This window comes from Montipora capricornis, chromosome 8 (genome assembly GCF_036669925.1).
Source record: "Montipora capricornis isolate CH-2021 chromosome 8, ASM3666992v2, whole genome shotgun sequence".
In the NCBI taxonomy this organism is placed as follows: Eukaryota; Metazoa; Cnidaria; class Anthozoa; order Scleractinia; family Acroporidae; genus Montipora; species Montipora capricornis.
This window is the reverse complement of record NC_090890.1, coordinates 36158742-36173741: the sequence shown is the minus strand read 5'-3', so window position 1 is coordinate 36173741 and position 15000 is coordinate 36158742. Positions and strand designations below refer to the sequence as shown.

Below are 15000 nucleotides of genomic sequence, written 5' to 3'. Positions count from 1 at the left end.
GAAAGGACTCTGCAGTATCGTTTTAAAGTCTTTATTGAGTATGCGCAAGCCGTTGCTTGGACAGAGTTTCAAACCCAGGCCAAGTCTCGATCGCACTCCTAGATGCCATATTGATTTTCGGACTGAAGGCTCGATTTTGACCTCCGCCTTGTCAAAAATTATGATGTGCGCGCTGCCAAAACAGACTTGACCAGAGTGACTAGCCCAGCTAGAAATTTGGGCTGCGGCGACTTAATTTAATTGCTCGCCCTCTGGTGAGTTTTAGAGAGGCTCTGCTCGCAGGGTGCACAGCTGGGAGCAGAAAATAAACATTTCTATCATTCGAGTAAAGTTTTGTTTGCAACAGGACCATACAAGAGTCTGTCACCCACGAGTAAGAATTACCCAAATTGGCCCAGTCCCCATCAGCGTCAGAAAAGCGTATGCTATCTTGAGTTTCCAAGAAAATGATTCCTTGGTTGTCGTGTTTTTGCTAGAATTGTTCGAAAATATCCCGACTGTTTGTTTCAGTTTATGGTTCACGCGTTACTGACACCCGAATACAGTTGAATGTTTGACGCAAGCTCGACAAAGAAATCCGAAGCGGTTGGCAGAGGTCCCTTCGCCAATCCTCTTCCCGATTTATCTAGGAAGATCGAAGGGTCTCTGCTCGCAGAGTAAAATTCTTCGTGTATTGTATTTGCATTATAATGTAGCATTCACTGTCATTAATTTTAATGATATGGAAATACCTGGAACAAAATGTTGCATTTTCAAACGGTTTAAACTAGGTTGAAAAGTTGAAAATTTTATAGGTTTCTGGCAGACTAGATACAAAGAAATACTCATGGGAATTTAGACATTTTAACCCTGGGAGATTTGAATTGGGTTAGCCGATTTGGTTTATTCAGTCTATTTTCCCGCAAAACTTGGTTTAAAAATAGACAATTTTCCGACGCTGATGGGGACAAACCAAGAGAAAATGAGGGGACAGATTAATCTCGTACCCAGACCTCACTCTGTCACTGGAAATGTGAGATCTGGTAAAGTTCGACGGTACACCATTTTTCATTGGCTACTAAAAAAAGGTTGCGGCAATGCAATGGTTTATTTCGGGGGGTACTTAGTGAAGGTTTGGTTTTCGCAAGCTCATGTGCTGTTTTGAATAAATGTCAGTTGTGCGGAGGAAAGTTTTGTTTTTTCCGACGCCAAAAAAGCTTTTCAGTCGAGGAAAATGATTTTAAACATTTGCGACGTTGGAGTAAATGGTACCGACGAAAGCCCCACGTACCCTGCCACTCGAATAAAGTTCTGCGTAGCTTGCTATGCGGTACGCAGAAACTAATAAATTCAAGTTGAAGTATGTAATTTATTCAAAACAGTATTTCTCGTTCGCGAATTAAGTAGTGATCAATTGTGAATTTTACGGTTAGATTAACTACTTTTTTCACGAGATCGTGTCAAGAAAATAGCACTCGTTGCAGTGATTAGGTCTAAGCACTCTACCATTTTTGCTTTCAATTTACTGTAAATTAACTACACTTTTCACGAGATTGAGTGAAGAAAACAGCAATCGTTTACTGATTAAGCCTAAGAGTTCGTTTCAGTGATTCTGCAGTTGCTTCGACAATTAAACAATCTCGACCGTTCAAAAACAATCGCCTGTAGTGCTTCTTTCTGTTTCGGCTTAAGTGTAAGGTTTCCTTGTCCTCTACCCAAAAGAATCTCTTCAAGAATACTCTCGAAAACCATGTTTATTCCGCAAAATCACCCAAAATCACAAAAGAGAGTATGAACATGCGCAGTGATAGAAAAGCCCGTATTTCAGGCCTCGCTGGCAATGAGCATGCTCGAAATCGAACTTTACCAGATCTCCCTTCTGTATGACCGTGGGAGATCTGGGTACGAGATTAGGGACAGATCTGTCCCCTCATTTTCTCTTGGACAAACATAATACCAGATTCTTACTCTTGGGTAATGGACTCTTGGAACATAGGAGAACGTCCTCACAGTAGTGTATGTGCTGTTGTTCAACTAGCCAAAATCCCAGTGGATTCGTTTCGGACAAAAAAGCAGCCGCTTTTATTTGGTTTAGCTACACCGGTACCCATGATATGGTGGCAGTGACGGCGTCATGTAAAAATCCCTGAATTATTCTAGGCTTATTATAACCTACTCTCTAGTTCCTCGTTTTCCTTGCCTTTATTCGCTCGTCGTGTTCTTTCCTTTGAAAGGGGCTTGGAAATTTCACCTGGAGGAAATTGAGAGAGCAAAAATAACGCTGATCACCCTAATTTCACAGCTCCAAAGTATTTCAATTTTTTTCAAAACGAACTAACATTTTTGTTTGCAAGAAACTGCAAAATACAGTTGAAAATCAAACATAGCTAGTTTGATGCTAGGTATCCTAGTTTGGAAAAATGGCAATGTTAGCGAATTTATATAGAGAGCATTTTCTATTTACACATTCAAATGCGCGTTACAAATAATCAGTCTATGGGTGAGATCAGACATTAGCGTATGCAAGCGCCGCTGGCAGCCGCTATCAGTCAATTAGCAATCTCACCCAACCAACGAATAAATGAAATGAGGTGTAATTGTAGAGGTAGCTTTAAATCCGCTACACTCTTATTTTGGCAAAGGATTTTAATTTAAACTGTTTAATACTTCCCAGCAATAAAAATAAGGGGGTTACTGGCGAGTTCCTTTTTGATATCTGATGTAAACATATGAATACAAAATTTAGGGTGCATATAAATGACTTAACTGCTGCCATGGAAACCAATTACATCACTGCATTGTGCTCACTTTTTCCTACACTCAGTTACCCTCCCCTCCCTCTACCCTTCCTAAGGTAATGTATCATGTTGTTTACCTCCTGTTTTGGGGTGAAAACATGCCTTGGAACACAGATCAAACGAGCTTTCCTAAAAAGTAAGAAGAAAAAAATTACGTGTCAATGAGACCACCAAACGCGAGCGATCAAAATATGGCTTGCTGTCAGACATAAATAGGAGAAACGACGTTTCCAGTCCAACCGCACATATGAGAAAGAGAGGAAATGACCCTAGGAAAGAGCTGCGATTTTTACCACATTTTTAATATTATCTGATCCAGGCATCGCTAAGCGGACTTTGGGTCGACTTTCGTAGCTTGCTCTTAGTTATTTTTTCCCCTCATAATCTTTACACGCGACTTCAAAATAAAGTGATACTTTATTACAAGATTGTAAACAACCTTTGTCCTAACTATCTTAAAAGCCTACTTTCCTTACAAGTCTCTGAGAGAACGAGTTATTCATTGAGAAATCTTAAACATTTTACTCTTTTTGCTAGTCGCACTGAACGTTCTAATAAATCATTTTTTCCATCTACTACAAGATTATGGAATAATTTAAGTATTGACGTACGGAGCACTCTTTCCCTGAATGAATTTAAGAAATCCCTTTCATCTTACTTTTCATTTCTTGCAAAAAATGTTCTTTACGAAGTTGCTCTTGATAGGTTTTCTTCTATAATTCATACACGGCTCCGTTTAGATGCTTGTGCTCTCAATTATTATTTATTTAAAATAGGACGTAAAGAATCGCCAGCCTGCTTCTGTGGTTTTTATTCAGAGTCTGTAAAGCATTTTTTCCTGAAGTGTCCTTTGTTTGCTGCCTCACGTTATAAACTGCTCTCCTCAGCTGCTCAGATTTTTGCTGACAGGTGGGCCCATATGTCTGATACAGCAATTTTATCGGCTTTCCTGTCTGGATGCCCATCCCTTTCTTATGATGAAAATAAGGCTTTATTTTTGCTTGTCCAGACGTTTATCTTAGATTCTAACCGATTTTGTGTAACATAATAAGTGTACATTTGTGCTACCTGTCAGCATGTTGATTCTTTGTGATTTGTGCGATCTTTTTTCTGTCTTACTCCTATAATGAAATGTATGTATACTCGAAGTAAGCCCCCTCGATGAGTCTTTGTAACTCTTGGGGCAAACTTCTTGTTTGAATATTGTTTAAATAAATAAATAAATAAATAAATAAATAAATAAAAAAAAGAATTGTAAATTATTGTGATTCTTTTCTATTCTATATGCATTGTATCCACGATTTTGTTGTCACACTACTGTATAAATTATCTTAACTTTGGTGTACATAATATTCTGTGTACGTTAAATAAAAATTGAATTGAATTGAGTTGATGACGACGATTAGGACGACTACGAATACGCTGTTTCCGTATTGAGCATGCGCATAAGGTCGTTCTCGTCACCAGAGCCTCGGATCGACCCAAGGCTTTGGGAAACTCTGCGTAGGAGAACATGCGCCGTAGGGTTCTTATAGCCAAAAACCTTACAGCGCCTGTTCACTCCTCGTGCTAACATGAATGCACCAATTAGAGACACTTTTGATTGTTCTTCACGAAACCCAATGAGAAGACACTTTGTTTCAGGGTTCCCCAGAACTCTTCTCTCCCTCGGTCAAGAAAAGAGCTCTGGGGTCGAGATTGGCGTAAGGTTTGAAGGCCGACATTTTTGGAAGTGCGCATGCTCAGAACAGAAAACGCTCACTCGTAGTCGTCTTCAGATCTAAGGGCCCCTAATGTTGCGTTTACCGGTTGGTTTTTGAATTCGAATCAACATTGAAGCGAGTGAAGGAGCAAATTTCTGACTATGTTACAATATTTGTGACCGAGACTGTCATATTTGAAGACATACATTGCGGGTCATGTCAGAGAGGGAGTATTAATTGATATACCGAACGTGATCTATTACCCATTGTGTCACAGTACAGCACGTATCCTTATCTCAGTGGAAAGATTTCTCGATAAGTCGAAACTTAATATTGTCTGTCAAGGTAAACCGGCGCCTCAGACAAGGATTCTTTTGAGCTGACTGAATAGTCTGCCGGTAATTCCAAGAGATAAGAAATAAATCCCTTCGCTAAATACCTGTATGTTCCAGTGTTAATTAACTGACAACAAAACAACACAATTAACAGGAAATCCCTTTCCTTGTGTTTTGATGCGCTTAAATTGCCCCTGAGATCGACAAAAACGTGATAACTGATTTTTCAGAGCGTTGTCTCGGCAAGCACAACTTTAAAATAGCTGTGGTCACATTGCAGATTTTTTTACCTAGGTAAAGTCGACTTGTTGACAGTTTACCTGGGGAAACTTAATTTTTAAGTGTGACCGATTTTTCCCAAGGTAACTTACCTCGGTGAAATTTTATCGTCTGGAGCTGGGAAATTTCTCGAGAACAATAGAGTTTTCCTTGACAGCTACCCCAAGTCGATAGCCGAGGGAAAAATAAAATACCGAGGTTGCTAGCGAATAGACGCTCGTCGGCGAAGGTCTCGATGACAGAACCGGACCTCTCACGTTGTGAAATAAATTTTTGGGGCACGCGTAATCTCCAAAGGTAATTTCAGCTCAAATTCGAAATGTCGCAGTTCCGAGCAGGATTGTGAGTATCTTTTGAAATTTGAAATTCAATTTCTCGTCGCCGCTTAAAATTGTTTATGTTGCTTTTTACTTAACCAGGAAGTTTTTTCATTGCAGAATTGGACGCTCTCTCTATTCTGAAAGTGATGAAGATCAACCAGCATTTTATAATGGATATCTGTTTAACAATCGGCTCGAGATGCACGCAAGCCAGTCAACCTCTTATTTACCTCCAACAACTGATCATATAAACCAGGTCGTTGAAGATCACAACGCGTTTTCATTTACATACAATTATCCACAAGAGGTTCGGCTAGCCGGCCACGAAAGCACGGCCACTGAAACGCCAACAACGTCCCGCACACAGAGCAATCGTTGGTCAAGTAGCGAGACAAAAACCCTCATTTTTTGTTATCAAGATCACGCTGATGCTGACAACCTTGGGAGTCTATTTCCGTAGTGTTTCAGTGGTGTGACCTTCACAGAATTTTTTACCTAGGTAAAATGAATTTGCCCTTGGTAAATCGGTTTAACCGAGGTAAAAGTCTATAGTTTGACCACAGCTTGGGTGGGGTCTTGTTAATTCAAAGTTTTCATGTGTTTCCATTCCTCCTTTAATTCGAGACATAATACCCTTTTCTTACCTTAATACCAAGTTACAATGAGTTCCTCGAGCGCCATATACCAAAACTAATTTCCATAAAAGCAGGAAAAACGTAAAAAAAATCCACAGTAAAAACAGAAAAAGGCAAGTTGTAGTTTCTGTAGAGATGAAAAATTCTTAAAGGTGGTGATGAAAACAAATTATTAATAGATAACTCAGTGAGGTGGGCATTCGATGTTCCGAAGCTCGAAGCTTCAAACTTCCCATCTAGGACTCGGATCTTCAGTTTTGAGTTTTATACACAGATAATTAAAGATTCATAATATCATAGATATCTCCAATTTGTGTCAAGCGTTTCGTACGTGTTAGCCCGACGTGTGTGCAGCTGTGTGTGTTTCTCAGAAATATAATATAAGTTGTCTAAATTTAACTGCTTTGTCTTTTCTTTCAGTTAAAACCTAAGTTCATGTTACATCCGTCCCCTAATTCGGAACGTATGAGCATCTTTTGATTTGTACGCCCATGGTATACAAGACATTATTTGTCTTATGCCATTTGTCGCCACCCTTAGTTTCCGGCTGGTTTCCCTTTAACACTCACCTACCTTCCCTTCAAAGCCCCAGGGTGTAATTTCTCGCTTTAAGAGCAAGAGCTTGCGAGACCTGGAGTGCAGCAACAAATAGTCATTACGTAGTTCTTCCCTCAGGTGAAAACACGTAAATTACTAATTCCGACGCTGCTAGCTTAATATATCGTTCCATGGAGTGCCAAGTGCCGAGTTTTTCACAGAGCTTCAAATAAATCATAAACAATATTTCAGTTAATCATTTTATCCTAAGAAAAACCAGGTTCCTTGTATTTGTTCCTTACAGCGATTCTCCTTAATTTATTCCCTTTCCCCGAGGAGGAAATTAATTTTCATTAATTTTATTACGAACAAGAAGTGATTTCGAAAAACATTTGACTATAAAAAATTGCGATAAAACATTTCTTAAAATCATTTTAAGATTAAAAAAATGCTAAAAGATTTGCTAAAAAGCGACGACGTTTCGACGTTAGCTAAACGGCATTATCGTTAGCTAAACGTTATTATTGTCCTTGTATTAGGGAACGCTGTTAGTCTGGAAATGACAAACAGGTCATACAAGTCCAAATATAAATTTAACGGTGGCTTCATGATTTAACGTGCTTCTATCGCGTTGTGAAGCAAGAAGAAAAGTAGGAAGTTTGGAGTTTCTCGAGGAGCAGCTGATGCAACCGCTGCTTCGCGATTCCTATCTAAACATTGAAAGAGCTTCTGTTCTCAAAATACACAAAACCACGGTTGTGCGCCAACGTTGATCGAGTGGAACAAATTGCGATGTTTCAAAACATTGACAAATTTTGTGACACTTTCATAATAAACCCACACCAAAAATTCATTATGTCGCTTAAGTGTCTGCAAAAACATGTCTTCATTTACACAGCCCATCAAAGCAATTTCGTTATCTTGTCGGTAGAGAAGTCTCAATGGCCGCCCAAAGATGATATTAGTCATACGTAAAACCACTCAATTATAGCAAAGTAAACAAAGAGGTGGTCTTCCAATTAGCACCGTATTGAAGGCAGAAGGACCACTGCAAATATTTTGTCAGCGGCTTGATTAACGAAAAAAGGAAGCGTTTCGGAGAACTATCTCTGAAAGATAAACCTTGAGGGGCGAATTTTGGATAGTGGTTGGCGTTAAAGACTATCGATATTGATCAAAAACTAGATCATTCGATAATGCAGTGCCGAGTTTTTATTGGCTTAGCCATTATGCTGTGCTACGGTGGCACATATGTGCAATGCACAGATAACAATTTCAGTGCATAAATATTTATCTTTATTCATTAATTTATATTATTCAGTTCACGATTTCATTTTCTAATACGCGGGCATGTTTTTTAGTGCACAAATATATTTTTCAGTGCACAAATATATTTCTCAGTGCACAAATATATTTTTTAGTGCACAAATGTATTTTTCGGTGCACAAATATATTTTTTAGTGCACAAATATATTTCTCAGTGCACAAATATATTTTTTAGTGCACAAATGTATTTTTCAGTGCACAAATGTTTTTCAGTGCACAAATAAGTTTGCCAGTGCACAAAATTATTCCTGGAACCCAATGAGCTAAAAATGGCCGAAAGACCCTGGGAATAGACTGTCATTGAGGCCTGGCCGCGTTGTTTGCCGCGCTTACTCGCTTTCGATCAGTTTCGTCACAAACAGAAGGAATCTTTGATTGGTCGAGCATGTGTTGCCGGCATTGCGGCAAAGGTTTGGAATATTTGTTCGTGAAACCTTCAACCAAAGCATCCTTCGCCTGAATCCGTCAACACACCCATGTATAGGAAACCATACGGTTTAAGTTTATCTTACCATCGGTATGCAATGCGAAATTAGGTCCGGGATTCGTATACTGGCGCCTCTGTAGCCGGTGCATGGGCGTAGCCAGGATTTTTCAAAGGGGGGGTCACACTGTGTCAAACAGACGGTTTACAAAGGGGGGGTCAAGGGCACCCCAGGAATTCCCCCCCCCCCCCCCTAGCTACGCCCTTGAGCCGGTGAGCCTTTCTTTCATGACAGCCAACAGGGTCGAGTTCGCGACAAAGCACCCCTACCACTCGTCGTGGTACTTAAGCCTTTGAATACCTTTTAACATGAGGGCATGACAATGCGAACGATATCCTCTTGAAAATCCCGACCCGGTCAGATTCTTAACTATTTCGCGCCGTATTTCCTGGGGGTTTTTAAGAAATATTTCTTCGTTTTAATCCCATATCATGCAATCGTTGCTAAAGACTTCGCATGGACATTTCGGTGTTGTGATACTTTGATAAAAACAACAACATATTTTTGTACGAAAACCCCTTTTCAAAATAGTACCTGAGCAATTCATCCATTCTATTCTATGCTTGTTTCTTAAATCTCCACTACACTCAATCGATTAAAGATGGCTTCTATTTGCAACGAACTGATCAATGACAGTCAGGAGCTCATCAAGACAGTCTATTCCCAGGGTCTTTCGGCCATTGGGTTCCAGGAATAATTTTGTGCACTGAAAAATACATTTGACCACTGAAAAATATATTTGTGCACTGGGAAACTTATTTGTGCACTAAAAAAATATGTTTGTGCACTGAAAAATACAATTGTGCACTAAAAAATACATTTGTGCACTAAAAAACATGCCAGTGTAATAGAAAATGAAATTGTGAACTGAATAAGTTAAATCAATGTATTAAGATCAATATTTATGCACTGCATATATGGGCCACCGTAGTGTAAGCCATTTTACCGGGCTCTTCAATTTTTTTTGTGTTTTTACAAAGTAACGTAGGGAAGATTGGCGCTTGCTGGATATGAGATGGATTTACTAGTACAACTCGATGCTACGCACGCGTCTCCTTGACAACCTCTCATCTCATATCCAACGCGTGCTGGTGGAATAATTGTTAAGTACCCAACATATTGACTCACAAAAGTTGGTATCAACTCTAGCCAAGGCACTGCCTCTCCCTCAACGGGCTATACATCTAAAGAAGTTTTTTTTTTTCAAAGAAAGGTGAAGTTGAATTGACATACATGCTTAGAATGTACCCATCCTTACACTAAGAAAAAAACGATTTTCTTAACAAAACCCATTTACCATTTACATCGAACTTACAACACACAGTCGGCAGCATTAATTCTTCAGCCCCCGTCCGCAATAATGCGTTTTCGAAAACATCCGTTTATATATCCGTCCACACTAAAACGATCGAAAACGGAGGTTTTCGAAAACGCTTTTTGAAAACGGAGGTCTATCGTTGTAGCATGCACGGCCAAAACGGATACATGTGACGTCATATTTGTATGAATGCCCCACTTTCTCGCACGCCAAGACGAGTAAACAAAGCCTGGTAACAAAAACGCATATCTCCGTTTTCAGTCCACTCTAGTGTGGATGGCCGTTGTTTCATTTTTATCTATCATTCTATGTACGTCATAACTCGTCCAAGCCAAGATCAGTCGATTACATGATTTTGTCTAAGATTTAGAACAACTTTAAGAGCCTACCAGGTATATCAAACAAGAAAACCACTTTCGTATCATCCTCGACCATCGCATTATAAAAACAACAAAGTAATCTACGTTTTGAATGTCGGCTTTTCACTTAAACTTGCGCTCTAAGATAAAAAGAAAAACACCCCTTTCTTTACAAGAGCACTGAGAGCACAATTTACCATAAATTTAAGAACATGCGAGCAAATATACTCTGCCTGAGTAAATGTAGATATTATTGTACTTGTCGAAGTCAGTTTGAAGTCAGTGTTGATTCCTTGGAAAAAAATAAGAAGTATAACGTCTGCGTTGAGTATTGAGCCTTAGTTAGAACAAAACCAGAACGCTTTGTAGTTGAAATCGCAATCAAACAAAATTAAAATGTTCATCCTCCGCTGAAAAAAAAAGGAGATTCTTATCAACCCAGTCAGTACGTCAAATATCGTTAATATGATGCACGATATTTATTTTCTGTTTGTTTATTTCTTCCCAAGAATGGGAGTCATTTCGAAGTGATCTGAAAAAAAGGAACTTAACAGCAGCAACGAGAATGATGCCGTGAAAGGTGTAATAAATTTAAGATTCTTTTGATCATTGGAAAACCACGCAAATTTTGCAAAAAATTTTTGCAAATGTATCTTTCAACGCAGTGGACCGGCATGAAATGGATGGAGAAGTTGAGTCTTATAAAGTCGGCACAATATTAGGTGAGAATTTTGTCACCGGGGCACTGTCAACTGTGAAATCATGCAGCAAAATCTAATGACTATATTGTAGGTCAAGGGGATGAGCCTTTTCAGCACAGCGAAGTGTGGTTGGACATTAAACAAGGTCAACTTTCTTTTTGCCAGCACACGTAACTCGATATGACATTTCATGATTCTGGCTCATGGCAATGACAGAGGTTTGTTGTCTCTGTTCATAATTAAAATTTCAAACGCAAATGAGTACAGGGTGTCCGTCGTAAATGCATCTCTTGTGCTAGCTTAAAAAAAAAAACAAGCCTTTTCGGGGGAACTCAACTATAATTGGCATCGAATGTTTCGTAAGCCGAGTACAGATTCCGGTACAAAACATTCGAGATTTCGAAGCCTGGAATCACGCTCCCCAGTGGGGTTATGGAGCGAAAATAAACCTAGCGAAAATACATTATCGAGCGAAGCGAGCCAAGCGGAGAAGTCTGCTCGCTTCGCTCGCCAATTATTTTTCGCCACGTTCTTTTTCGCTCCATAACCCCAACTACGCAGCGTGGTCCCAGGCGAGAGATTTCGTTCTAACAAACACGGGTATCTAACACCTCAGTCACATCGGATATGTCGCAATCTGGTTAAACATAGACGACGGTTTTTGCTTTCGTTTCCACTCATCCGAATATAGTTGTCTATGTAAACCATATTTATTGTCAGAATGGCTGATAAAATCTATCGACAAAACATACTGCTCTCCTTTAACAATTGCAGAGAACATAAACCACAAGGGGTGTAAAATAATTGATGCATCGCGTGACTCACGGCACACACAGACAAAAAAACACGGCATCAAACAACATTGCATCTCAGTATATATTCCGCCCATTTTTTGCGGGTTTGTTGGCACTTCGGAAACATCAAGACCTGAAAAGCTTAATCGGCTTTGGTGCTCTGTAAAAGGACTAAATCTGCCTTTTATTTTTTATTATTAAACATCGCCAATATCCACAACCTTCGAACCCTCTCCGCTAAAATACAAGCACAACTCTTACTTATTTTGCTGCTGTGTCACCCAAACAAAGCACGATGTATGCATCACGTTCTTGATGACTGTCTGATTCTCAAAGAGGTGACAGTAATGCGATTTTCGAGATGCAACTGAAAAACGACATTGCCGAAGATGTTTATAGGCCGCATCACATACTTTCCCGAAATAAACATCATCCTACGCGAAAATTAATGAGAAGCCAATTTTTCATCTGGCATAAAAAGATGACGGAATGTGGCGACCTAAACCCTAACAAAATTCTCAAATTTTATAGTCCCTCCACTTGTTATCGTTCGTCTCCATTGAACGTGTAATCGACTTCCTGTCGCATTGGACAAATCGAACAAAATAAGTAGTAATGAAAGTTTTCAGTTCCTGAAGTTCTAACAAAACAATGAAATTAAATTCCATCTGGGATTTCTCGAGGTAATGTACCTTTTTCGGTCTCTGATTGCACGATGTATAACGACCTACCGCTAGAAGTGTTTCTTTGCATGTTAAAGGAATGATCTTGTGTACATTTCTTAACATTCAGAATACACCATGAAAATAAACGAACTAACCAATTCGAGATTCAAATTGTTCCCTACCTTTTCCAAAGGGTTAGTCCTCTGCGTGCAAAGAAAACGGCAAAATGAAGAAGGATGGCGAGATGTACCATCATCAAGAGAATGATCTTCGCCCTTTACCATCGAATTGTGTATTAAACACAAGAAGGAGAGCCAGCCCACTATAGGTGTCATTTTTCATCGAATACCTTTGGGAATGGATTCTCGGCTTGGCTTCAAATGGTAGATTGTCCAGTGGGTAAAAACAACGAGGATTCGTTCCCACTCCAACTTGAAACAAGTCGACGGGCGACTCGACAAAAGAACTGTCGAAAATTCGTGACTGACATTTAATTATGTTAATAATGCACTCAAGGTCGTAACACGTCATAAGAATCTGCCTCGATTCCAAAGGAGATTAACACGAAACAATGCACATGGGAAACTAAATGCACGAGGCCCCTTACCATAAAATGTATTTCTTAATTTAACTCATTTCCTAAAAGCCATCCGCGCGAAAAAATTTCTCTCTCGTAGTCTCGATGTCTAAAGCACTCATCATTTAAAGCTTATGAAATAAGCTTCCCAGAAAAAAATATATCTATTTTAAGTATCATTAAATCATTTGAAAATGACAATGCAAACAATCAATGTAGTAAAATACACATAAGGGCACAAGAAGAAAGCTATTTAAAAACACCTGGTGAATTTTTACGTGATCCGAAAGCGGAGGATGATATTTTGGAGTCAGTACCTTTTGAAACCATTTGAGATACAGTCATGCAGCATACTGGATCGGAAATAACTTGAATTTACGCAATGCAGGGGTGACATAAACAGTTGGCCAAGGGAGAGTGAAACTACCGCAGCGAGAGAGAAAACTTGAGAAAACCAGTCTTGTAATCATTAATGTGGCCACGTAAAATTTAGCCCTTCTCTTTCAAGCTACACAGGCAACCAGCTGCAAGTTTCGAAATCATAGCAGTGTTGTGAGTAATGCGGTGACCTCCCTCTAGGGTTACCCTAACAGGAGGGTGAAAGATAGCCCGGGTTTACAAGCAAAATTTTACAGGTAGGGTTGCTAGGGTAACCCTGGCACTAAGGTTACTCTCCCTCCTTGTAAACAGGGCCTAGGCCTAGCTAAAATGAGGGCCATGAGACAATTTTAAAATTAACATGCGCGGATGATGCTTCGCCCCACGGATGATGCTCACACATAGAACAGCTGAAAGAAAAGAAAAATTCAGGCATTTCCAACACACCGCTGCTGGGAGTTCTGTACTGCATGACGCATTCATCACGTTGTCAACAAGCAAGATTTAGATTAACTATCTTAATATTCATAACATTCCTAGAAGACTGAATCCAGCATTTCCAATCTTTAGCCGCTATTGAGCTTTCACTCAGAACATGGACTTCAGTTTCTTAATCGGCGAACGTCATTAATTAAAAGTTTCACATTGAAACCCCAAACACAGCTCCCATCGCTTTTGGTTGCCCCCGCACTCCGCATGGCTACAATACCAATTAACGAAGACAGAGATAACGAGGATTTTGCAACAATTTAACGTTTCAGGCAGTTTATCCCAATATCACTAAGGTGGAAAATTTTCTTATTTAATTTAGGATCCTTTCATTCGCTTTGCTAGATTTAAAGTTTGTGTGTTCGCAAGTTTGTTTTGCATCTCGAAGATGTTTACATTTTCAATTACAACATCTCCCTAGGGGTTATCACGTATAGCTTTTAACTAATGAAATCCCCGCGTCCTAATTCTTAATCAATACTCGGTACACCTTTAGGTATCACGAGTAATTTACAATGTGGTCCTCGCCTGCTGAGAGCTAGCCCAGCATAATTTAGAAATGGCGCGATTCGAATTTTACGATATGCAACTATATAACATGCAGCAAACTCCATTTCTTCCCGGCGTTTTTTTTTAATCTCTTAAATAAAATCAAAAGCGTTAATTAATCGTGGGATGTTAACAGAACACTATTACGTTCCTAACTACTCTGCCTCATTCAAAGGTCCATCAATGATGAGCTCCTGATTATAAATATGGGCTCAGTTTTCTTCTACAATAGGTCACTTTGCACTGTCTTAATTAACTCGATAAATCAAGTTAGTTGGATGTTACTTCTTCTTCTTTCTGAGTCGCCTCTTGCTTCCTTGGGTCACAGTCCTATTTACTGTCCCCCTTGGTCCAATTTCAAAGATGTAACTTCTGTGCCTGCCCAGTTCCATCTGACAAATATTGCTAAGATACGTGGGTACCTGACGGTTAAACAAAGATCCTTGTTCACGGTTTTGTGATCTGTTGTTTGGATAACTGTAATTCACTGCTCGTAGGCTCTCCAAAATTCAAAAACTTCAACGTATTCAGAATTGACTCCGGTGCTGCGAGCCTTGTAGCTCAGTTGACTAGGGCTCCTTGTACTGGTCCTATATGCTCCAGGTTGTTTGTTAAAGGGGCTAGGTCACGCTATTTTAGGTAATTTTGTTTAATTTTGTTTTAAATTATGAGCTCAAAACGTCAAATTGGCAGAGCAAGACGGTCTTTCATTTTCAAAATCACGGCCACATAACAACTGAGAATGATTTTCCAGTTGTGTAAATGACATTTTG

At 39.5% G+C, this 15000-nt stretch overlaps 1 protein-coding gene across 3 annotated transcripts in view; it reads right to left on the bottom strand.

Annotated features, from left to right (window-relative positions):
* The window catches only part of LOC138014229 (uncharacterized), a 30887-nt gene extending 18145 nt beyond the window's left edge, over nt 1-12742 (bottom strand). Inside the window, exons 1-3 of one of the 3 annotated variants that reach the window (XM_068861257.1) lie at nt 12417-12742; nt 2855-2906; nt 2180-2230 (exon numbers count right to left, since the gene is read on the bottom strand). In XM_068861257.1, coding sequence (XP_068717358.1) covers nt 2180-2230; nt 2855-2906; nt 12417-12569 — 256 coding nt within the window. In that variant the 5' untranslated portion in view covers nt 12570-12742. Of the gene's footprint in view, nt 1-2155; nt 2231-2854; nt 2907-12416 lie in introns of all 3 variants that reach the window. The other 2 variants (XM_068861258.1, XM_068861256.1) reach the window with 2 other exon arrangements.
* Nucleotides 12743-15000: the final 2258 nt, after the last annotated feature.